Source organism: Chiloscyllium punctatum, chromosome 11 (assembly GCF_047496795.1).
Source record: "Chiloscyllium punctatum isolate Juve2018m chromosome 11, sChiPun1.3, whole genome shotgun sequence".
NCBI classification, from domain to species: Eukaryota; Metazoa; Chordata; class Chondrichthyes; order Orectolobiformes; family Hemiscylliidae; genus Chiloscyllium; species Chiloscyllium punctatum.
Window position 1 is genome coordinate 2,577,207 of NC_092749.1, and position 26,913 is coordinate 2,604,119.

Below are 26,913 nucleotides of genomic sequence, written 5' to 3' on the forward strand. Positions count from 1 at the left end.
CACACACACACACACACACACCTACTCATACACACCCACACACACACCCATACACACACACACACACACACACACACACCTACTCATACACACCCACACACCTCCCCCCCCACACACACACCCATACCCACACCCCCCCACACAGACACCCACACACACCCACACACCTCCCCCCCACACACACAGCCATACCCACACCCCCCCCCACACACACCCCCACACACACCCCCACACACACATCCACCCACCTCCCACCCACACCCACACACACACACAAACACACACCCACACATACCCCCCCACACACACGTGCGCCCATACCCACACACCTTCCGCCCACACCCACACAGACACACACAAACACACACCCACACACCCACACACCCACACACCCACAGACACCTCCCACCCACACCCACACACACTTCCACACACCTCCTGCTGACACCCACACACCTCTCACCCACACCCGTGCACACACCCCCACACACCCACACACACATCCACACACCTCCCGCCCACACCTACACACCCACACCACACACACACACCTCCCGCCCACACCCACACACACACGCCCACACAGCCCCCGCCCACACCCACACACACACACATCCCCCACGCACACCCACACCTCCCACCCACACACCTCCCACCCACACACCTCCCACCCACACACCTCCCACACACACACCTCCCACACACACACACACACACACACACACACACACACACACACACACACACACACACACACACACACCTCCCGCCCACACCTACACACACCCCCCACCAACCCAACCTCCACTCCCGGCACCTTCCCCTGCAACCGCAAGAAATGCAAAACTTGCGCCCACACCTCCCCCCTTACTTCCCTCCAAGGCCCTAAGGGATCCTTCCATATCCACCACAAATTCACCTGCACCTCCACACACATCATTTACTGCATCCGCTGCACCCGATGTGGTCTCCTCTATATTGGGGAGACAGGCCGCCTACTTGTGGAACGTTTCAGAGAACACCTCTGGGACACCCGGACCAACCAACCCAACCACCCCGTGGCTCAACACTTCAACTCCCCCTCCCACTCCACCAAGGACATGCAGGTCCTTGGACTCCTCCATCGCCAGACCATTGCAACACGACGGTTGGAGGAAGAGCGCCTCATCTTCCACCTAGGATCCCTCCGACCACAAGGGATGAACTCAGATTTCTCCAGTTTCCTCATTTCCCCTCACCCCACCTTGTCTCAGTCCCAACCCTCGAACTCAGCACCACCTTCCTAACCTGCAATCTTCTTCCTGACCTCTCCGTCTCCGCCCCCACCCCCTCTCTGGCCTATCACCCTCACCTTAACCTCCTTCCACCTATCGCATTTCCAACGCCCCTCCCCCAAGTCCCTCCTCCCTACCTTTTATCTTCGCCTGCTGGACACACTTTCCTCATTCCTGAAGAAGGGCTTATGCCTGAAACGTCGATTCTCCTGCTCCTTGGATGCTGCCTGACCTGCTGCGCTTTTCCAGCAACACATTTTCAGCCCACACACATACACAAACAACACCCCACACACACACACACATACCCATACCCACACACCCACCACCACCCACATACACACACACACCCACACACACTCACATACACACATACCCACACCCACACCACCACACACACTCACCCACACACAACCATACCTCCACCACCACCCACACTCACACACCCATACACACACACTCACACCCGTACCCACACCCCCACCACCACCCACACGCACACCCACACACTCACCATCACCCGCACACACACACATACCCATACCCACACCCCCACTACCACCCACATACACACTCACACACACACACACACACACACACACCCATACCCACACCCCCACCACTACACACTCTCACACACACCCACCACCACCCAGACACACACACACTCTCACGCACACATACACACCCATACCAACATCCCCCACCTCACACACTCACGCGCACACAAACCCACACTCTCACACACATTCATGCACACACACACTCACGCCCGTAGCCACACCCCCACCACCACCCAGACACACAGCCCCACACTCACCACCCACACACACACTCATACCCATACCCACACCTCCACCACCACACACACACTCACACACACCCACCACTACCCACAAACACACACTCATACCCATGCCCACACCCCACCACCATCCACAAACACAGCCATACACACACTCACCCCCATACCAACACCCCCCACCACACACACGCACACACCCACCCACACACACACACCCATACCCACACCCCTCACCACAAACACACACACAACCCTACACACACACAACACAACCACACACATACCCCCCACACACTCACACCCATACCCACACCCCCACCACCACGCACCCACACACCGACACCCACACACACAACCACAACCCCACCACCACCACCCACACACACAAATTCACACCCATACCCGCAGTCCCCCACCACAAACACACACCCACACACACAAACATACACACACAACACAACCACACATACACACCCACACACGCACACACACCCACACATGCACTCACTCCCACAACACACTCACACCCACAAACACATACCCACACCCCCACCACCACACACACTTACACACACACACACACACTCACACCCATACCCACACACACAACCAAACGCACATACCCATACCCACACACACACAGCCACAAACACACACAACCATACACACACACCCATGCACACACACCCACCACCACACACCCTCACACACACACCCACCACCACACACACACCCATACCCACACCCCCACAACACAGACACACACACACATACACACACACACACAGACACACACACACACACACACACACACACAGAGACGTACACACACACAGACACACCACCTCCCACCAAACCAAAGAACTGCTCCCAGTGCCTCAGAAATCTGGTGCCCGCCCTCCTGCACCATGCTTCCAGCCAGGATTTCCATTTTCCATTGCTCAATGCTCCTGTTTCTAAATTGAATCTCACAAGGGCCTGGGTGTAGCCCTGAAATTATTTCTTTGATGAACCTGCTTTTCGATCTTCCCAGCTCCCAAGGCGATCCCTAACCCTATCAATATTGCAGAACCTCATGCCTTTTTTTCCTCAGTGTCGATACCAACATGGACGATGGTGTCTGGTTGGTTACCCTCATTCAGGGCAATGTGCTCCTTGTGCTAGGGAGGCCATCGTACAGTCACACTCACAGCAATGCTTGTTCATCGAGAATCGTCTGTTCGCCCAGCTCTTCCCCCTTTCCTCCCACAGGTGAGCTGGCCATGCTGCCTCTGATCTTACTTTGACTCTCTCCTCTGAGGGCCCATTGTCGTTCCCAAAATCCAGAGTAGAAAACTGGTGTGTGACTGAGATCACTTTAGGAACTGCCTGGTTCTCTTGGACTGTCTGGTGGCTTCCTATTCCTTCTCTGGTTGCAGTCTCCAAGTTGCAGTGGGAGCTCACCTCTTTAAATGTGCTATTCCAATAATCCAAATTCCTGATGAAGGACTTTCACCCGAAACATTGATTTTCCTGCTCCTGGGATGCTGCCTGACCTGCTGTGCTTTTCCAGCAACACTCTAATCTTGACTCTAATCTCCAGCATCTGCAGTCCCCACGTCTGTCTATTCACAGAGTCTTCTGTCTTACCCAGCCATCACCCAACATCCAAAACACCCACAGCTCAGAGCTCTGCAGCTGATGACACCTCCTGCAAATGTGCTGAGCTCTATCAAATGATGCATCTATATCATCCTACACCCCACACCCTCCATCTTCCACCCAGCTGAGTTGCTAGCTGTACGTGTGATTTATTGCAAGCAGGCTAGTTTTCCAGTTCCTCACCATCCAGCTCCCAACCACGGCAACTCAGATGGTGATGAGACCATTTCATCCCCACTTGACCTAACTTACCAAACTCAGGCTGCACTGAGACCTCTGTACTTAAACATATCAGATTTAATCAGCCTGTGCAGGGTTTTATTACACACACAGGGCTCCTGGACTAGTAGTAGGGACATTACCACTGTACTATACTCCCTGCTGCTCTGCCACTCCAAATGATTCAGATTACAACAGGATCTTGACTAGATGGGCCAATGTGGCCTAACCAATGTCCTGTACAGCTGCAACATGACCTCCCAACTCCTGTACTCAATACTCTGACCAATAAAGGAAAGCATACCAAACACCTTCTTCACTATCCTATCTACCAGTAACTCCACTTTCAAGGAGCTATGAACCTGCACTCCAAGGTCACTTTGTTCAGCAACATTCCCTAGGACCTTACCATTAAGTGTATACGTCCTGCTAAGGTTTGCTTTCCCAAAATGCAGCACCTCGCATTTATCTGAATTAAACTCCATCTGCCACTTCTCAGCCCATTGGCCCATCTGGTCAAGATCCTGTTGTAATCTGAGGTAACTCTCTTCGCTGTCCACTACACCTCCAATTTTGGTGTCATCTGCAAACTTACTAACTGTACCTCTTATGCTCGCACCCAAATCATTATGTAAATGACAAAAAGTAGAGGGCCCAGCACCGATCCTTGTGGCACTCCACTGGTCACAGGCCTCCAGTCTGAAGAACAACCCTCCACCACCATCCTCTGTCTTCTACCTTTGAGCCAGTTCTGTATCCAAATGGCTAGTTCTCCCTGTATTCCATGTGATTCACTGGAATTGAAAAGGCGTTTGTCAGGGGGCTGTGAGTCCATGTGAGAGAGAGCAGTGGGGCTAGAGTCCTTGTGCTTATTTAACACTGAGATCAATAGATTCTTCAGCAGTTGTAGAATTAAAGGATTGTGGGAAAATACAGTAAAATAGAAATGAGAGTCAGATCAGCCATGAACCTGTTTCTTAGAGTCTTATGGAGTGAGGTTTAAGGGAAACTATGGCAGAGGTCTGGCAATTGTGATGTTGCCTGATTGTGACAGGAACCCAGTGATGGAACGATGTCTCCGTGACCACTCCTGACCCTGCCTGATCCTCACACACTCAGTAATACAGGATGTATCATCTCGAGGAGTAATATGGACCCCGACTCATTTTAACTCCAACCTAAGGGCAGCTGCAGGCCTATGATTGAGCATTGGTATTTCAAAGATTTCTAAAGAGTCTGTGAACATCTTTCTTCCCTTTAATAGTTCCTTCCTCTTCCTGCAGTTCTGTGAAAACACAGAAACATTGCACCATCGGCTCTGACTCTGCCTCTGCTACATTTGTTGGTGAGATTTCTCTCTTGTGAAGTGCAGCAGCTAGACTGACAGGATTGTTACCCTGGAATGATGTGCAGAGTGCTCTGGGTGATAGTGCTGTCCCTCTGTGTCGCTCTGGGTGAGTATGGGCTTCAGTTTAGAGAGGGAGCTGGGATGGGTCTCGTTCATTACCAACGTGAAGCCACAGATGTACAGCAGGAACTGGGCGTTTATCAGGCAGTTAATTCCAGTATCTGTTCAATCCGGTTCAACCATTCCCTGTTTGTGCTGTTTATCCAAGAGTGGCATTCAGACCTGACCTTTATTCGAAATGCTTCAGTCTCAACTCACAGGGTTTATTGTGGCCCTTTGTCAAATTATTACTTGGTTATTATTCAACTGTGGGATGTGGGAGTCGCTGACTGGGCCAGAATTTGTTGCCCGTCCCTAGTTGCCCCTTGAGAAGGTGGGGGTGAGCTGCCTTCTTGACCTGCTGCAGTCCATGTGCTGTGGGATGACCCACAATGCCCTTAGGGAGGGAATTCCAGGATTCTGACTCAGTGGCAGTGAAGGAACGGTGATATATTTCCAAGTCGGGATGGGGAGTGGAGGGGAATTTGCAGGGAGTGATGGTCCCATGTATCTGCTGCCCTTGTCCCATGTATCTGCTGCTCTTGTCCCATGTATCTGCTGCCCTTGTCCCATGAATCTGCTGCCCTTGTCCCATGTATCTGCTGCCCTTGTCCCATGTATCTGCTGCTCTTGTCCCATGTATCTGCTGCCCTTGTCCCATGAATCTGCTGCTCTTGTCCCATGTATCTGCTGCCCTTGTCCCATGAATCTGCTGCCCTTGTCCCATGAATCTGCTGCCCTTGTCCCATGTATCTGCTGCCCTTGTCCCATGTATCTGCTGCTCTTGTCCCATGTATCTGCTGCCCTTGTCCCATGAATCTGCTGCTCTTGTCCCATGTATCTGCTGCCCTTGTCCCATGAATCTGCTGCCCTTGTCCCATGTATCTGCTGCCCTTGTCCCATGAATCTGCTGCCCTTGTCCCATGAATCCGCTGCCCTTGTCCCATGTATCTGCTGCCCTTGTCCCATGTATCTGCTGCCCTTGTCTCATGTATCTGCTGCCCTTGTCCCTTGTATCTGCTGTCCTTGTCCCTTGTATCTGCTGCCCTTGTCCTTCTCGATGGAAGTGACCGTGGGATTGGAAGGTGGGTCATGAACGATGGTTAGGACTCAGCTGTCAGACAATCCCACAGTTGATGTGGGTTGTTCCTTCCTGGCAGAGGGTTGAGCAGATCAATCAGGCACAATCTCCACTTTCTGAACCCACAGTGAGTGCAGTAGGAACAGGGCAGCTACTGACAGTCAATGGGTCACTGTGGGACCACCCAGGAGACTAAAACTGGATCCAGGGTGATTCCTCACACACCATCACTGGAACTGATATTCTGTCTTTTATCTCAGCCCTTTGTGTGATCTGAGTGGGCACCAACTGGCTGTCACATTTTCCAACTGCTCAATCAATACTTCACTTAAAAAGCAACAGCAAAGGTCTTTGAAGCTTCCTCAGGATGTGAATGGTGCTATTTAAATGCAATGTATTGTGGAGACTGGTATTGATGGTCAGTTCCAGTATTGCCCACAATTGTAAACAGATGTGTTTGTGACAGGTTAGTGTGGAGTGGGTCCAGCAATGTCCTCTGTCTCTCACTTTCTCTCTTCATAAAGGTGATTCTGAAAGACAGGATTGATATGTATTTGGAGGGGCAAGGAATGATTAGGGATAGGGTGAGGGAAATCGCTTCTCACAAACTTGGTTGAGTGTTTTGAGGAAGTATTGAACATGGAACATTCCAGCGCAGTACAGGCCCTTCAGCCTTCAATGTCACACCAACCTGTGAATCCAATCTGAAGCCCATCTAACCCTCACTATTCCATGTTCATCCATATATTTATCCAATGACCATTTAAATGCCCTTCAAGTTGGCGAGTCTACAACTGCTGCAGGTCGGCCATTCCACACCCCGACTATTCTCTGAGGAAAGAAACTCCCTCTGACATCTGTCCTATATCTATCACCCCTCAATTTAAAGCTATGCCCCCTCGTGTTCGCCATCACCATCTGAGGAAAAAGGCTCTCCCTGTCCACCCTGTCTAACCCTCTGATTATCTTTTATATGTCTCAATTAAGTCACCTCTCAACCACCTTCTCTTTAACAAAAACAGCCTCAAGTCCCTCAGCATTTTCTCATAAGACCTTCCCTCCATACCAGGCAAAACCCTACTAAATCTCCTCTGAACCCTTTCCAAAGTCTTCACATCCTTCCTATAATGCGGTGACCAGAACTGTACTGAAAATGTGTTGCTGGAAAAGCGCAGTAGGTCAGGCAGCATCCAAGGAGCAGGAGAATCGACGTTTCAGGCATAAGCCCTTCTTCAGGAATGAGGAAGGTGTGTCCAGCAGGCTAAGATAAAAGGTAGGGAGGAGGGACTTGGGGGAGGGGCGTTGGAAATGTGATAGGTGGAAGGAGGTTAAGGTGAGGGTGATAGGCCAGAGTGTGGGTGGGGGGCGGAGAGGTCAGGAAGAAGATTGCAGATTAGGAAGGTGGTGCTGAGTTCGAGGGTTGGGACTGAAACAAGGTGGGGGGAGGGGAAATGAGGAAACTGGAGAAATCTGAGTTCATCCCTTGTGGTTGGAGGGTTCCTAGGAGGAAGATGAGGCGCTCTTCCTCCAGGCGTCGTGTTGCTATGGTCTGGTGATGGAAGAGTCCAAGGACCTGCATGTCCTTGGTGGAGTGGGAGGGGGAGTTGAAGTGTTGAGCCACGGGGTGGTTGGGTTGGTTGGTCCGGGTGTCCCAGAGGTGTTCTCTGAAACATTCTGCAAGTAGGCGGCCTGTCTCCCCAATATAGAGGAGACCACATCGGGTGCAGCAGATGCAGTAAATGATGTGTGTGGAGGTGCAGGTGAATTTGTGGCGGATATGGAAGGATCCCTTGGGGCCTTGGAGGGAGGTGAGGGGGGAGGTGCGGGCGCAAGTTTTGCATTTCTTGCAGTTGCAGGGGAAGGTGCCGGGAGTGGAGGTTGGGTTGTAGGGGGGCGTGGACCTGACCAGGTAGTCACGGAGAGAGTGGTCTTTGCAGAAGGCAGAAAGGGGTGGGGAGGGAAATATATCCCTGGTGGTGGGGTCTGTTTGGAGGTGGCGGAAATGACGACGGATGATACGATGTATCTGGAGGTTGGTGGGGTGGTAGGTGAGGACCAGTGGGGTGCTGTGCTAGTGGCAATTGGAGGTGCGGGGCTCAAGGGCGGAGGAACGGGAAGTGGAGGAGATGCGGTGGAGAGCATCGTCGACCATGTCTGGGGGGAAATTGTGGTCTTTGAAGAAGGAGGCCATCTGGGTTGTTCGGTATTGGAATTGGTCCTCCTGGGAGCAGATGCAGCAAAGGCGAAGGAATTGGGAATATGGGATGGTGTTTTTACAGGGGGCAGGGTGGGAGGAGGTGTAGTCTAGATAGCTGTGGGAGTCGGTTGGTTTATAGTAAATGTCCGTGTTGATTCGGTTGCCCGAGATAGAAATGGAGAGGTCTGGGTAGGGGTGGGAGGAGTCTGAGACGGTCCAGGTAAATTTGACGTTGGGGTGGAAGGTGTTGGTAAAGTGGATGAACTGTTCAACCTCCTCGTGGGAGCACGAGGCAGTGCCGATACAGTCATCGATGTAGTGGAGGAAAAGGTGGTGTGTGGTGCCAGTGTAGCTGTGGAAGGTGGACTGTTCCACATATCCTACGAAGAGACAGGCATAGCTGGGGCCCATGTGGGTGCCCATGGCTACTCCTTTGGTTTGGAGGAAGTGGGAGGATTGGAAAGAGAAGTTGTTCAGGGTGAGGACCAGTTCAGTCAGTCAAAGGAGGGTGTCAGTGGAAGGGTACTGGTTGGTACGGCGGGAAAGGAAGAAGCGGAGGGCTTTGAGTCCTTCGTGATGGGGGATGGAGGTGTACAGGGACTGGATGTCCATGGTGAAGGTAAGGTGTTGGGGACCGGGGAAGCGAAAATCATGGAGGAGGTGGAGGGTGTGGGTGGTGTCCTGAATGTAGGTGGGGAGTTCTTGGACTAAGGGGGACAGAACCATGACCAGAACTGCATACAATACTCCAAATGTAGCTCCACCACAGTTTTGTACAGCTGCAGTATGATCTCATGGTTCCAGAGCTCAATCCTTCTACCAATAAAAGCTAAAACACCGTACGCCTACTTAACAATCCTATCCACCTGAGTGGCAACTTTCAGGGATCTATGTCCCTGGAGACCGAGATCTCTCTGCTCATCCACATTACCAAGAACCTTACCATTAACCCAGTACTCTGTATTCCTGTTGCTCCTTCCAAAGTGAATCACCTCACACTTTTCCACATTAAACTCTATTTGCCACCTCTCAGCCCAGCTCTTCAGCTTATCTATGTACCTCAGTAACCTACAACATCCTTCCACACTATCCACAACTCCACCAGCCTTAGTGACATCCATAAATTTACTAACACATCCTTCTAAGCCCACACCTCGGTCATTTATAAAAATGACAAACAGCAATGGCCCCCTAACCAGATCCTTGCGGTACACCACTAGTAACTGAACTCCAGATTTCCCATCAACCACCACCCCCTGTCTTCTTTCAGCTAGCCAATTTCTGATCCAAACCACTCATCCTCAATCCCATGCCTCCGTATTTTATGTAATAGCCTACCGTGGGGAACCTTATCAAATTCCTTACTGAAATCCATATACACCACATCAACCGCTTTACCCTCATCCACCTGTTTGGTCACCATCTCAAAGAACTCAGTAAGGTTTGTGAGGCACGACCTACCCTGCACAAAACCGTGCTGACTATCTCTGACCAACTTATTCTTTTCTAGATGATAGTAAATCCTATATTTTATAATCCTTCCCAACAACTGAAGTAAGGCTCACTGGTCTATAATTACCAGGGTTGTCTCTACTCCCCTTCTTGAACAAGGGAACAGCATTTGCTATCCTCCAATCTTCTGGCACTTTTCCTGTTGACAATAATAACATAAAGGTCGATGCCTAAGGCTCGGCAATCTCCTCCCTGGCTTCCCAGAGAGTCCTAGAATAAATCACATTGAGCCCAGGGGATTTATCTATTTTCCCACTTTCCAGAATTGCTAACACCTCCTCCTTATGAACCTCAATCCCATCGAGGTAAAAACAATGACTGCAGATGCTGAAAACCAAATTCTGGATTAGTGGTGCTGGAAGAGCACAGCAGTTCAGGCAGCATCCAACGAGCAGTGAAATCGACGTTTCGGACTCAATCCCATCTAGTCTAGTTGCCTGTATCTCAGTATTCTCCTCGACCACATTGTCTTTTTCCAGTGTAAATACTGATGAAAAATATTCATTTAGCGCTTCCCTTATCTCCTCGGACTCCACACACAAATCCCACTGCTGTCTTTGATTGGTCCTAATCATTGTTTTATTCCTGATGTAGCTATAGAAAGCTTTAAGGTTTTTCTTGATCCTCTCCATCAATGATTTCTCATGTCCCCTCCTGGCTCTTCTTAGCTCTCTCTTTAGGTCTTTCCTGGCTAACTTGTAACTCTCAAGCACCTGAACTGAGCCTTCACGTCTCATCCTAACATAATTTGGAGATGCCGGTGTTGGACTGGGGTGTACAAAGTTAAAAATCACACAACACCAGGTTATAGTCCAACAGGTTTAATTGGAAGCACACTAACGTTCGGAGCGACACTCCTTCATCAGGTGATAGTGGAGGGCTCGATCGTAACAGAATTTATAGCAAAAATTTACAGTGTGATGTAACTGAAATTATACATTGAAAAATTAAAAATTAAAACTCTGTTATCTCACTTTTTAGATTAGAATCAATCTAAACATCAGGTCATAGACAGAGAACACAGGGGGCTAACACCTTCAACATATTGTCTAGCTATCACCATTGTTAACAGCTAACCTGAGAATGCAACTTTTAAAAAAAGGGTTTTGTGATTTACACATGAAAGAAGTGAAACTATCACTGTATTCTAACAGATGAAAGGCTTAACAGACAATCAATTTTTCAATGTATAATTTCAGTTACATCAGACTGTAAATTTTTCCTATAAATTCTGTTACGATCGAGCCCTCCACTATCACCTGATGAAGAAGTGTCGCTCCGAAAGCTCGTGTGCTTCCAATTAAACCTGTTGGACTATAACCTGGTGTTGTGTGATTTTTAACTTTGTACACCGCAGTCCAACACCGGCATTTCCAAATCACAACTTCTTTAGTAAACCACAGCTCCCTCGCGCGATCACTTCCTCCCTGCTTGACAGGTACGTACTTATCAAGCACATGCAGTAGCTGTTCCTTGAATAAGCTCCACATTTCAATCGTGCCTATCCCCTGCAGTTTCCTTCCCCATCCTATGCATCCTAAATCTTGCCTAATTGCATCATAATTGCCTTTCTCCCAGCAAAAACCTTGCCCTGTGGTATGTACCTATCCCTTTCCATCGCTGCAGTAAACATAACCGAAGTCTGGTCACTATCACCAAAGTGCTCACCTACGTCCAAATCTAACACCTGACCGGGTTCATTCCTCAGTACCAAATCGCCCCTTGTTGGCCCATCTACATACTGTGTAAGGAAACCCTTCTTCATACACTGGACAAAAACTGACCCACCTAAAGTACTTGGAACTATAGTATTCCCAGTCAATATTTGGAAGTAACCAAGAGGATTGATGAACACAGAGTAAAATAGGTGATGAGCAGTAGACATTGTTTACTTAGAGTTTAGATTAGAGTGATGCTGGAAAAGCACAGCAGGTCTGGCAGCATCCGAGGAGCAGGAAAATCGGTGTTTCGGGCAAAAGCCCTTCATCAGGAATAGAGGCAGAGAGCCTGCAGTGTGGAGAGATAAATGAGAGGGGGGTGGGGGTGGGGATAAAGTAGCATAGAGTACAACAGGTGAATGGGGGTGGGGATGGAGGTGATAGGTCAGAGAGGAGGGTGGGGGAAGGTAGCAAAGAGTACAATAGGTGGATGGGGGGGGGGGGTGGGTCATTCTGCTCCCTGCTCAGTGACTCTCAGAGCTTCGGGAAAAAAGAGCAGGAGGGAGACTGAGGCTTGGTTTGGGAAGCAGTGGGAGGTTGTGATGGGGAACACTCAGCCTGAGAGGGAGCTGGAGGCTCATTCACCAAGACCTGCTCAAAACCTTTCAGGGCATCAGAGCGAAGGTCAAAGGGGAAAGAGCAGCTCAGTGATAGGGGGAGGTACGGGATAGTTCTGTCACGATGGGATGAATGGCCTCTTTCTGTGCCTGAAGCAGCCAGTGTCACTGTTAGCTCAAAGATAAAAGCTCCCGTTGTGGGGCAATGAGGGAGGGGGAGGGGGAGACAGCTGATTGGTCGTCAACCTCATGGAGAGACAGGAGGTTTGATGAAACTCTCTCAGAAATTCCTGTCGGCTGATTGGCTGTTTTCCCTGTTTTATTCTCATGTTTAAATCCCTCAGGAATGATGACAAATCCAAAGGTTATTCTCAGTCCGAGTCGAATCAGGGTCGCAGTGGGCAGCTCAGTGCAGTTACAATGTGCTATCGTAAATGGCAGTGTGCAACACCTTGGTGTAACGTGGAATATGGCGACATCAGCTTCCACCCCTGAGATCCTGACACATTCCCAATCGGATGGGGTTACCAAAGGTCACAGCAGCAATGAGAAATTCCAATCTTTCAGAGATCTCAAACATAACAGCTACATTCTCACCATCAAAGACATAGAGAGCAGCGACAATGGACAGTATTATTGTGATATTGTTGGAAAGAACATGACCAAAAGCAGACAGAGGATTATTGTAGCTGTACAAGGTAAGGTATCTTTATATCAGATTTTACACTCACTCCTCTGGAGATCTGCTGATCAGCACTGGGTCAGTTACATTGCATTGGGAATGTGTCCGATATCACTGGATCATTTACACTGACTGCCCTGGGAATGTGTCCGATATCACTGGATCATTTACACTGACTGCCCTGGGAATGTGTCCGATATCACTGGATCATTTACACTGACTGCCCTGGGAATCTGTCAGATATCCCTGGATCATTTACACTGACTGCCCTGGGAATCTGTCCGATATCACTGGATCATTTACACAGACTGCCCTGGGAATGTGTCAGATATCACTGGATCATTTACACTGACTGCCCTGGGAATGTGTCAGATATCACTGGATCATTTACACACACTGCCCTGGGAATGTGTCAGATATCCCTGGATCATTTACACTGACTGCCCTGGGAATCTGTCAGATATCACTGGATCATTTACACTGACTGCCCTGGGGATCTGTCCAATATCCCTGGATCATTTACACTGCCTGCCCTGGGGATCTGTCCGATATCCCTGGATCATTTACACTGACTGCCCTGGGAATCTGTCAGATATCCCTGGATCATTTACACTGACTGCCCTGGGGATCTGTCCGATATCACTGGATCATTTACACTGACTGCCCTGGGGATCTGTCCGATATCACTGGATCATTTACACTGACTGCCCTGGGGATCTGTCTGATATCCCTGGATCATTTACACTGACTGCCCTGGGGATCTGTCAGATATCCCTGGATCATTTACACTGACTGCCCTGGGGATCTGTCCGATATCACTGGATCATTTACACTGACTGCCCTGGGGATCTGTCAGATATCCCTGGATCATTTACACTGACTGCCCTGGGGATCTGTCCGATATCACTGGATCATTTACACTGACTGCCCTGGGGATCTGTCCGATATCCCTGGATCATTTACACTGACTGCCCTGGGGATCTGTCCGATATCCCTGGATCATTTACACTGACTGCCCTGGGGATCTGTCAGATATCCCTGGATCATTTACACTGACTGCCCTGGGGATCTGTCCGATATCACTGGATCATTTACACTGACTGCCCTGGGGATCTGTCTGATATCCCTGGATCATTTACACTGACTGCCCTGGGGATCTGTCTGATATCCCTGGATCATTTACACTGACTGCCCTGGGTCGAGAGTGTGCTGCTGGAAAAGCACAGCAGGTCAGGCAGCATCTGAAGAGCAGGAGAATCGACGTTTTGGGCATACACCTTTCATCAGAAATGAGGTTTGAGAGCCGGGGCTGAGAGATAAATGGGTTGGAGGGAAGGTAGCTGAGAAAGCGATAGGTGGATGAAGGTGAGGGAGAAGGTGATAGGTCAGAGGGGGGAGTGATGGACAAGTCTGAAAGGCAGTGCTGAGTTGGAGGTTTGGGACTGGGATAATGTGGGGGAGAGGGGAAATACATATGCTGTTGAAATCCACATTTATCTCGTGTGGTCGCAGGGTCCCAAGGCAGAATACGAGGCTTTCTTCCTCAAGGCATCAGGTGGTAACGGTTTAGCGGTGGAGGAGGCCCAGGAGCTGCATGTCTTTGACGGAGTGGGATGGGGAGTTGAACTGTTCAGCCACGGGGAGGTGGGGTTGATTGGTGTGGGTGTCCCAGAGATGTTCTCTGAAACAATCCACAAGAAGGCGTCCTGTCTCCCCAATATAGAGGAGACCACACCGGGTGCAGTGGATGCAGTAGGTGACATTGATAAAGGTACAGGAAAATTTCTGATGGATGTGGAAGGATCCATTGGAGCCTTGGATGGAGGTGAGGGGAGTGGTGTGGGCACACGTTTTGCACTTCCTGCGGTGGCAAGGAAAGGTGCCGAGGGTGGAGGGGGGAGGAGGTGGTAGGGTCTGGGCCGGAGGGTGTGGACCTGACAAGGGAGTCGCGGAGGGAATGGTCTTTCCAGAACACTGATCAGGGTGGGGACGGAAATGTGTCTTTGTGGTGGGGTCCATTCGGAAATGGCGGAAGTAACGGAGGATGATGCGAAGTGTGCGGAGGATGGTGTAGTGGAAGGTGAGGATGACAGCGGTTCTGTTCTTGTTGCGTTGGGAGGAGTGGGATTCAAGGGCGGTAGTGCGTGAAGTGGAGGAAATGCACTGGAGGGCTTCATCAACTAAGTGGGAAAGGAAGTTGTGATCATGGAAGAAGGAGGCCATCGGGGTCTTTCTGAGGTGGAATTGGTCATCCTGGGAACAGATGCAGCTGAGGTGGAGGATTTGGGAATAAGAGATGGTGTTTTTACAGGAGGTAGGGTGGGAGGAGGTGTAATCTAGGGAACTGTGGGAGTCGGTTGGCTTGTGATAGATGTCTGTGGTTAGTCAGTCATTGGAGAAGGTGATGGAAAGGTCCAGGAAGGGGAGGGAGGTGTCTGAGATGGTCCAGGTGAATTTGAGGTTGGGGTGGAAGGTGTTGGTAAAGTTGATGAACTGTTCAACCTCCTCGTGGGAGCACGAACTGACATCGATGTAACTATAGAAGATGGACTGTATCTGACAAACAGGCAGGCATAGGTCCCCATGGCTAACCTTTTGGTTTGGAGAAAGTGGGAGGATTAGAAAGAAAAGTTGTTGGAGGTGAGGGCCAGTTCAGCCAGATGGATGAGGGTGTCGGTGGAACATCTTGACGAGATGTTCTACACCCAAGGTTCCTTCACCCTACCATCCCTTCCTTGCCTCAGTGGGACAAATGTCCAGCACTATCAGCAAGTGCTCCCTAAACAGCCTCCACATTTCTGTCATTCATTTCCCTGAGAATAACTGTTCCCAATTTATGCTCTCCAGTTTCTGCCTAATAACATTGTAATTCCCCCTTCCCCGATTAAATATTTCCCATACTATCTACTCCTATCCCTCTCCACAATTATAGTAAAGGCCTGGAAGTTGTGATCACTATCACCGAAATGCTCTCCCACTGAGAGATCTGACAGCTGGTATGGTTCGTTGCCAAGCACTAAATCTAATCTGGCCTCTCCTCTAGTCGGCATATCTACAGATTGAGTCAGGAATCCTTCCTGGACACACCTGTCAAAAACTGCTCCATCCAAACTATTTGAACTAAGGAGGTTCCGATCAATACTAGGGAAGTTAAACCCTTGTTCAAGAAAGGGAATAGGGATTATTCTGGGAATTCTAGACCAGTCAGTCACATGTCTGTTGTGGGTAAAGTATTGGAGAGGATTCTGAGAGACAGGATTTATGATTACTTGGAAAACCATAGTTTGATTAGAGATAGTCAGCATGGCTTTGTGAGGGGCAGGTCATGTGTCACAAACCTTATTGAATTCTTTGATGATGTGACAAAACACATTGATGAAGGTAGAGCAGTGGATGTGGTGTACATGGATTTTAGCGAGGTATTTGATAAGGTTCCCCATGTAGGCTCATTCAGAAAGTAAGGAGGCATGGGATACAAGGAAATTTGACTGTCTGGATATAGAATTGGCTGTATCCAGTACAGAGGGTGGTGGTAGATGGACAGTATTTAGCCTGGTACTTGATAACCAGCGGTGTTCCGCAGGGATCTGTTCTGGGACCTCTGCTCTTTGTGATTTTTATAAATGATTTGGATGAGGAAGTGGAAGGGTGAGTTAGTAAGTTTGCCGATGGGACGGAGGTTAGTGGAGTTGTGGATAGTATGGAGGGCTGTTGTAGGTTGCAATGGGACATTGACAGGATGCCGAGCTGGGCTGTGAAGTGGCAGATGGAGTTCACCTGGAAAAGTGTGAAGTGATTAATTTTGGAAGGTTGAATTTGAATGCAGAATACAGGGTTAAAGGCAGGATCCTTGGCAGTGTGGAGGAACAGAGGGATCTTGGGGATCATATCCATAGACCCCTCGAAGTTGCTACCAAAGGTGATAGGGTTGTTAAGAAGGCGTATGGTGTGTTGGCTTTCATTAGGAGGGGGATTGAGTTTAAGAGCCGTGAGTTTATGCTGCAGCTCTACAAAGCCCTGTTAAGACAACACCTAGAATTGTTCAGTTCTGGTCACCTCATTATAGAAACAATGTAGATGCTTTAGAGAGGGTGCAGAGGAGATTTCCCAGGATGCTGCCTGGACTGGAGGGTGTGTTTTATGAAGAGAGGTTGAGGGAGCTAGGGCTTTTCTCATTGGAGAGAAGGAGGATGAGAGGTGACTTGATAAAGGTGTACAAGATGTTGAGAGGCATAGTGGATGATGAGTGGACAGCCAGAGGATGGAAATGGCTATCATGTGGAGGCATAATTTTAAGGGGATTGGAGGAAGGTTTCGGGGAGATGTCAGAGGTAGGTTCTTTACACGGAGAGTGGGGTGTGTGTGGAATGCACTGCCAGCGGTGGTAGCAGAGTCAGAGACATTAGGTACATTTAATTGACTCTTAGATAGGCACATAGATGATAGTAAAATGTAGGGTATGTAGGTTAATCTGATCTTAGAGTAGGATAAAAGGTCAGCACAACATTGAGGGCTGAAATGCTGTACTGTTCTCTGTCCTATATTCTATTAAGTTCATTAAGAGCAAGAGAGCAATGAGAGGGGGAGTCAGGCTTCTTAAAGATCAAAGATGTGCTGTCTTTGTGTTGAACCTCAGGAGATGGGATCAAATGAATATTTTGCGTCAATTTTTAACGTGGAGAAAGAAATGAAGGCCAGAGAACTCAGGGAAATAAATATTGATGTTTTGGAAACAGTCCACATTTATAGAAGAGGAAGTGCTGGAGGTCTTAGAAAACATAGAGTTGGATAAATCTTCAGGACTTGATCCAGTGTATCTCAGGACTTTGTAGTTAGGGAGGAAATTAAGGACCATCACAGAAATATTTATTTCAACTGTAACCACGAGTGAGGTGCTCACAAAAACAGACCCTTTGGTCCAACCAGCCCATGCCGAGCATAATCCCAAACTAAACCAGATCCCCTGCCTGCTCCTCACCCATATCCCTCCAAACCTTCTCTATTCATGTGATTATCCAAATGTCTTTTGAATATTGTAACTGTACCCACATCCACCACTTCCTCAGGAAGTTCATTCCACACACGAAACATTCTCTGTGAAAAAAAAAATGCCCTCAAGTCTTTTTAAAATCTCTTTTCTCTCAGCTTAAAAATATATCCTCTAGTCTTGAAATCCCACACCTCGGGCAAAGGCAGCTGCCATTCACCTTATCTCTCCCCACATGATATTTTAATGTTCTGTCTCTGTTTAAGAGAGATGTAAGGAGAAGCCTGGGAACTATAGGCCTGTGAGTCTGACTGCGCTGCTGGGTAAGTTGTTGGAGGTGATTCTGAGAGATAACTTTTATAAATGTAAGGTATTGCATTTGGTAAAACAAACAAGAGTTTGTGTAATTAAAAGTGGGGTCCTGGGTAATGTTGTACAATAAAGAGAAGCCTGTGTCCCAGTTAGACAGGATAGTTAAGAAGATGTTTAGCATGCTTCATTGGTCAGACCTTTGAGTACAAGAGTTGGGACATTATGTTGAGGCTGTACAGGATATTGGTGAGGCCTTTCTGGTCGCCCTGTTATCCCCTTATTCTTACTCCAGTCTAGTTTTCCCGGTATTGTTATCCCGGTGTTATTATCCCGGTATTGTTATCCCGGTATAATCATCCCAGTATTATTATCCCAGTATTGTTATCTCGGTATTGCTATCCCAGTATTATGATCCCGGTATTATTACCCTGGTATTGTAATCCTGGTACAGTTATCCCAATATTGTTACCCCGGTATTGTTATCCCAGCATACTTATCCCAGTATTGTTACCCCGGTATTGTTACCCCAGTATTGTTATCCCAGTATTGTTATCCCAGTTTTGTAGTCCCGGTATTGTTATCCCGATATAATCATCCCAGTATTATTATCCCAGTATTGTTATCTCGGTATTGTTATCCCAGTATTATGATCCCGGTATTATTACCCTGGTATTGTAATCCTGGTACAGTTATCCCAATATTGTTACCCCGGTATTGTTATCCCAGCATACTTATCCCAGTATTGTTACCCCGGTATTGTTACCCCGGTATTGTTACCCCAGTATTGTTATCCCAGTATTGTTATCCCAGTATTGTTATCCCAGTTTTGTAGTCCCGGTATTGTTATCCCGATATAATCAATCCAGTATTATTATCCCAGTATTGTTATCTCGGTATTGTTATCCCAGTATTATGATCCCGGTATTATTACCCTGGTACAGTTATTCCAATATTGTTACCCCGGTATTGTTATCCCGGCATACTTATCCCAGTATTGTTATCCCAGTATTGTTATCCCAGTTTTGTAGTCCTGGTATTGTTATCCCGGTATAATCATCCCAGTATCATTATCCCAGTATTGTTATCTCGGTATTGTTATCCCAGTATTATGATCCCGGTATTATTACCCTGGTATTGTAATCCTGGTAGAGTTATCCCAATATTGTTACCCCGGTATTGTTATCCTGGCATACTTATCCCAGTATTGTTACCCCGGTATTGTTATCCCGGTATTGTTATCCCAGTTTAGTTACCCCAGTATTGTTATCCTGATATTGTTTTCCCAGTATTGTTATCCCGGTATTGTTATCCCATTATTGTTATCCCGGTATTGATATCCCGGTGTTGTTATCCCAGTGTTGTTATCCCGGTATTTTTATCCCGGAATTGTTACCCATGTATTGTTATCCCAGTTTTGTTATCCCGGTGTTGTTATCCTGGTATTGTTCTCCCGGTATAGTTATCCCAGTACTGTTATCCCAGTATTGTTACCCTGGTATGGTTATCCCGGTATAGTTATCCCGGTATTGTTATTCCGGTATAGTTATCCCAGTACTGTTATCCCGGTATTGTTACCCCGATATTGTTATTCCAGTTTTGTTGTCCCAGAATTGTTATCCCGGTATTGTTACCCTGGTATTGTTATCCCGGTATTGTTATCCCGGTATTGTTATCCCAGTATTGTTATCCCAGTATTGTTACCGTGGTATAGTTATCCCGGTATAGTTATCCCTGTGCTGTTTTCCCGGTATAGTTATCCCGGTATAGTTATCCCAGTACTGTTATCCCGGAATTGTTATCCCGGTATAGGTATCCCAGTATCATTATCCCGGTATAGTTATCCCTGTATTGTTATTCTCTTATTCTTATCCCGGTATTGTTATCCCGGTATTGTTACCCTGGTATTGTTACCCCGGTATTGTTATCCCGGTATTGTTATCCCAGTATTGTTACCCAGGTATAGTTATCCCGGTGTTGTTATCCCGGTATTGTTATCCAGGTATAGTTATCCCGGTGTTGTTATCCCGCTATTGTTATCCCGCTATTGTAATCCTGGTGTTGTTATACCAGTATTGTTATACCAGTATTGTTATCCCGGTTTTGTTATCCCGGTTTTATTATCCCGGAAAAGTTATCCCAGTATTGTTATTCTGGTATTGCTCCCCCGGTATTGTTATCCCAGTATTGTTATCCCGAAGTTGTTATCCCGGTATTGTTACCCCAGCATTGTAATCCTGGTATAGGTATCCCGGAGTAGTTATCCCGGTATAGTTTACCTGGTGTAATCCCTGTATTGTTACCTCGGTATAGTTATTCCTGTGTTGTTACCGCGGTATTGTTATACTGGTGTTGTTATTCCGGTATTGTTATCCCAGTATTGTTACCCGATATTGTTATCCTGGTATTGTTATACTGGTATTGTTATCCCGGTATATTATCCCGGTATTGTTCTCCCAGTATTGTTATCCCGGTATAGGTATCACGGAGTAGTTATCCTGGTGTTGTTATCCCGGTATAGGTATCCCAGTATAGTTAACCTGGTGTTATCCCAGTATTGTTACCCTGGTATTGTTACCCCGGTATAGTTATCCCAGGATAGTTATCCCGGTGTTGATATCAGAGTATAGTTATCCCGGTGTTTTTATCCCGGTGCTGTTCTCCCAGTACTGTTATCCTGGTATTGTTATCCCAATATTGTTACCCAATATTGTTATCCCGGTATAATCACCCCAGTATTATGATCCCAGTATTGTTTTCCCGGTATTCTTCTCCTGGTATTGTTATCCTGGTATTGTTATCCCAATATTGTTACTCAATATTGTTATCCTGGTAGAATGATCCCAGTATTATTATCGCCAATATTGTTATCCCGGTATTGTTACCCCAGTATTGCTATCCTGGTATTGTTACCACAGTATTGTAATCCCGGTTTTGTTGTCCAGGTATTGTTATCTCCGTATTTTTATCCCAGTATAGTTATCCCAGGATTGTTATCCTGATATTGTTTTACCAGTATTGTTATCCCGGTATAATTACCCCAGTACTGTTATCCCGGTATTATTATCCCTGTATAGTTATCCCGGTATTGTTATTTTGGCATTGTTATCCCGCTATTGTAATCCCGGTATTGTAATCCCGGTGTTGTTATCCCAGTATTGTTATTCCGGTGTTGTTATCCCGGTATTTTTATCCCGGTCTTGTTCCCCCGGTATTGTTATCCCGGTATTGTTATCCTGGTTTTGTTCCCCCGGTATTGTTATCCCAGTATTGTTATCCCGGTAGCGTTATCCCGCTAATGTTATCCTGGTATTGTTATTCCTGTGTTGTTATCCCGGTATTGTTATCCCGGTGTTGTTATCCGGGTACTGTTACCCCAGTATTGTTATCCCGGTATAGTTATTCAGGTATTGTAATCCCGGTATTGTTATCCTGGTATACCTATCCCGCTATTGTTATCCCAGTATAGTTATCCCGGTATTGTTATCCCGGTATTGTTCTCCCGGTGTTGTTAACCAAAAATTGTTATCCCGCTATTGTTATCCCAGTATTGTTCTCCCGGTATTGTTCTCCCGGTATTGTTATTCCAGTATTGTTATTCCAGTATTGTTATCCCCTTTTTGTTATCCTGGTTTAGTTATCCCGTTATTGTTACCCCGGTATTGTTATCCCAGTATAGTTATCCCAGTGTTGTTATCCTGGTATTGCTATCCCAGTATTGTTATCCAGGTATTGTTATCCCTGTATTGTTACCCCGGTATTGTTATCCCAGTGTTGTTCTCCTGGTATTGTTATCCTGGTATTGCTATCCCAGTATTGTTATTCAGGTATTGTTATCCCAGTATTGTTATCCCGGTATTGTTATTCTAGTATTGTCCCGCCGGTATTTTTATCCCAGTATTGTTATCCTAGTATTGTTATCCCTGTATTGTAACCTGATATTGCTATCCCAGAATTGTTATCCCAGTATTGCTACCTGATATTTTTGTCCCTGTATTGTTATCCCTGTATTGCTATTCATGTATTGTTATCCCGGTATCATTATCCCAGTATTGTTATCCCTGTATTGCTATTCCGGTGTTGTTATCCCGGTATTGTTATCCCAGTATTGTTACCCAATATTGTTATCCCAGTATTGTTATCCCGGTATCGTTATCCCGCTAATGTTATCCTGGTATTGTTATTCCTGTGTTGTTATCCTGGTATTGTTATTCCTGTGTTGTTATCCCGGTATTGTTATCCCGGTGTTGTTATCCGGGTACTGTTACCCCAGTATTGTTATCCCGGTATAGTTATTCAGGTATTGTAATCCCGGTATTGTTATCCTGGTATACCTATCCCGCTATTGTTATCCCAGTATAGTTATCCCGGTATTGTTCTCCCGGTATTGTTCTCCCGGTGTTGTTAACCAAAAATTGTTATCCCGCTATTGTTATCCCAGTATTGTTCTCCCGGTATTGTTCTCCCGGTATTGTTATTCCAGTATTGTTATTCCAGTATTGTTATCCCCTTTTTGTTATCCTGGTTTAGTTATCCCGTTATTGTTACCCCGGTATCATTATCACAGTATAGTTATCCCAGTGTTGTTCTCCTGGTATTGTACTCCTGGTATTGTTCTCCAGGTATTGTTATCCTGGTATTGCTATCCCGGTATTGTTATCCAGGTATTGTTATCCCAGTATTGTTACCCCGGTATTGTTATCCCAGTACAGTTATCCCAGTGTTGTTCTCCTGGTATTGTTATCCAGGTATTGTTATCCCAGTATTGTTATCCCGGTATTGTTATCCCGGTATTGTTATCCCGGTATTGTTATTCTAGTATTGTCCCGCCGGTATTTTTATCCCAGTATTGTTATCCTAGTATTGTTATCCCTGTATTGTAACCTGATATTGCTATCCCAGAATTGTTATCCCAGTATTGTTACCCGATATTGTTGTCCCGGTATTGTTATCCCTGCATTGCTATTCATGTATTGTTATCCCGGTATCATTATCCCAGTATTGTTATCCCTGTATTGCTATTCCGGTGTTGTTATCCCGGTATTGTTATCCCAGTATTGTTACCCGATATTGTTATCCCGGTATTGTTATCCCAGTATTGTTATCCCGGTATCGTTATCCCGCTAATGTTATCCTGGTATTGTTATCCCTGTATTGTTATCCTGGTGTTGTTATCCCGGTATTGTTTTCCCTGTATTGTTATCCTGGTGTTGTTATCCCGGTATTGTTATCCTGGTGTTGTTAACCCAATATTGTTATCCCGCTATTGTTATCCCAGTATTGTTATCCCTGTATTGTTTCTCCAGTTTTGTTATCCCGGTTTTCTTATCCCAGTATTGTTATCTCGGTATTGTTATCCTGATTATCCTATCCAGTACTGTTTGCCAGGTATTGTTATCCCGGGGTTGTTATCCCGGTATTGTTATCCTGGTGTTGATAACCCAATATTGTTATACCGCTATTGTTATCCCGGTATTGTTATCCCAGTATTGTTACCCGATATTGTTATCCCGGTCTTGTTATCACAGTATTGTTACCCCGGTATTGTTATCCCAGTATAGTTATCCCAGTGTTGTTCTCCTGGTATTGTTCTCCTGGTATTGTTCTCCTGGTATTGTTCTCCTGGTATTGTTATCCCGGTATTGTTATCCTGGTACTGTTATCCCGGTATTTATATCCAGGTATTGTTACCCCTGTATTGTAATCCCGGTATTGTTATCCCGATATACCTATCCCAGTACTGTTTGCCAGGTATTGTTATCCCGGTATTGGTAACCCCGTGTTATTATCCCAGTATTGTTATTCCGGTATTGTTATCCTGGTGTTGTTATCCCAATATTGTTATCCCAGTATTATTATCCCGGTATCGTTATCCCAGTATTTTTATTGCGGTATTGTTATCCCTGTATTGTTATTTCGGTGTTGTTATCCCGGTATTGTTATCCCGGTATTGTTATCCCAGTATTGTTATCCCGGTGTTGTTATCCCGGTGTTGTTATCCTGGTTTTGTTATCCCGGTTTTGTTATCCCGGTATTGTTATCCCGGTATAGTTATCCCGGTATTGTTCTCCTGGTATTGTTATCCCAGTGTTGTTAACCCAATATTGTTATTCGGCTATTGTTATCCCAGTATTGTTCTCCCGGTATTGTTATTCCAGTATTGTTATCCCCTTTTTGTTATCCTGGTTTAGTTATCCCGTTATTGTTACCCCGGTATTGTTATCCCAGTATAGTTATCCCAGTGTTGTTCTCCTGGTATTGTTCTCCTGGTATTGTTCTCCTGGTATTGTTATCCCGGTATTGTTATCCTGGTACTGTTATCCCGGTATTTATATCCAGGTATTGTTACCCCTGTATTGTAATCCCAGTATTGTTATCCCGATATACCTATCCCAGTACTGTTTGCCAGGTATTGTTATCCCGGTGTTATTATCCCAGTATTGTTATTCCGGTATTGTTATCCTGGTGTTGTTATCCCAATATTGTTATCCCAGTATTATTATCCCGGTATCGTTATCCCAGTATTGTTATCGCGGTATTGTTATCCCTGTATTGTTATTCCGGTGTTGTTATCCCAGTATTGTTATCCCGGTGTTGTTATCCTGGTTTTGTTATCCCGGTATTGTTATCCTGGTATTGTTATCCCAATATTGTTAACCTAGTATAGTTATCCCGGTATTGTTACCCCGCTATAGTCATCCCAGTGCTGTTATGCCGGTATTGTTATCCCGGTATACCTATCCCAGTACTGTTTGCCAGGTATTGTTATCCCGGTATAGTTGCCCCTGTATAGTTATCCCAATATAATTATCCCGGTAATGTTACCCCGGTATTGTTATCCCAGTATTATTACCCGATATTGTTATCCCAGTATTGTTATCCCAGTATTATTATCCCAGTATTGTTATCGTGGTATTGTTATTCCAGTGTTGTTATCCCAGTATTGTTATCCCCGTATTGTTATTCCGGTGTTGTTATTCCGGTGTTGTTATCCCGGTTTTGTTATCCCGGTGTTGTTATCCCGGTGTTGTTATCCTGGTATTGTTATCCCGGTATAGTTATCCCGGTATTGTTCTCCCGGTATTGTTATCCCGGTGTTGTTAACCCAATATTGTTATTCCGCTATTGTTATCCCAGTATTGTTCTCCCGGTATTGTTATTCCAGTATTGTTATTCCAGTATTGTTATCCCCTTTTTGTTATCCTGGTTTAGTTATCCCGTTATTGTTACCCCGGTATTGTTATCCCAGTATAGTTATCCCAGTGTTGTTATCCAGGTATTGCTATCCCAGTGTTGTTATCCTGGTATTGCTATCCCAGTATTGTTATCCAGGTATTGTTATCCCAGTATTGTTACCCCGGTATTGTTATCCCAGTGTTGTTCTCCTGGTATTGTTATCCTGGTATTGCTATCCCAGTATTGTTATTCAGGTATTGTTATCCCAGTATTGTTATCCCGGTATTGTTATTCTAGTATTGTCCCGCCGGTATTTTTATCCCAGTATTGTTATCCTAGTATTGTTATCCCTGTATTGTAACCTGATATTGCTATCCCAGAATTGTTATCCCAGTATTGCTACCCGATATTTTTGTCCCAGTATTGTTATCCCTGTATTGCTATTCATGTATTGTTATCCCGGTATCATTATCCCAGTATTGTTATCCCTGTATTGCTATTCCGGTGTTGTTATCCCGGTATTGTTATCCCAGTATTGTTACCCAATATTGTTATCCCAGTATTGTTATCCCGGTATCATTATCCCGCTAATGTTATCCTGGTATTGTTATCCCTGTATTGTTATTCCGGTATTGTTTTCCCTGTATTGTTTTCCCTGTATTGTTATCCCAGTATTGTTATCCCAGTATTGTAATCCCGGTATTGTTATCCCGATTATCCTATCCAGTATTGTTTGCCAGGTATTGTTATCCCGGTATTGTTATCCCGGGGTTGTTGTCCCGGCATTGTTATCCTGGTGTTGTTATCCCAATATTGTTATCCCGGTATTATTACCCGATATTGTTATCCGAGGATTATTTTCCCGGTTACGTTACCCCAGTATTGTTATCCCAGGATTATTTTCCCGGTATTGTTATTCCAGTGTTGTTTTCCTGGTATTGTTATCCCAGTATTGTTATCCCAGTATTGTTACCCGATATTGTTGTCCCGGTATTGTTATCCCTGCATTGCTATTCATGTATTGTTATCCCGGTATCATTATCCCAGTATTGTTATCCCTGTATTGCTATTCCGGTGTTGTTATCCCGGTATTGTTATCCCAGTATTGTTACCCGATATTGTTATCCCGGTATTGTTATCCCAGTATTGTTATCCCGGTATCGTTATCCCGCTAATGTTATCCTGGTATTGTTATCCCTGTATTGTTATCCTGGTGTTGTTATCCCGGTATTGTTTTCCCTGTATTGTTATCCTGGTGTTGTTATCCCGGTATTGTTATCCTGGTGTTGTTAACCCAATATTGTTATC

At 46.2% G+C, this 26,913-nt stretch overlaps 1 protein-coding gene across 1 annotated transcript in view; it reads left to right on the forward strand.

Annotated features, from left to right (window-relative positions):
* Positions 1 to 5,284: 5,284 nt before the first annotated feature.
* LOC140482677 (kin of IRRE-like protein 3) overlaps positions 5,285 to 26,913 on the forward strand; it is a 111,206-nt gene continuing 89,577 nt past the window's right edge. Inside the window, exons 1-2 of the mRNA XM_072580188.1 lie at positions 5,285 to 5,393; positions 12,796 to 13,149. Of these exons, the coding sequence (XP_072436289.1) occupies positions 5,342 to 5,393; positions 12,796 to 13,149 (406 nt within the window). The 5' untranslated portion in view covers positions 5,285 to 5,341. The remainder of the gene's footprint in view (positions 5,394 to 12,795; positions 13,150 to 26,913) is intronic.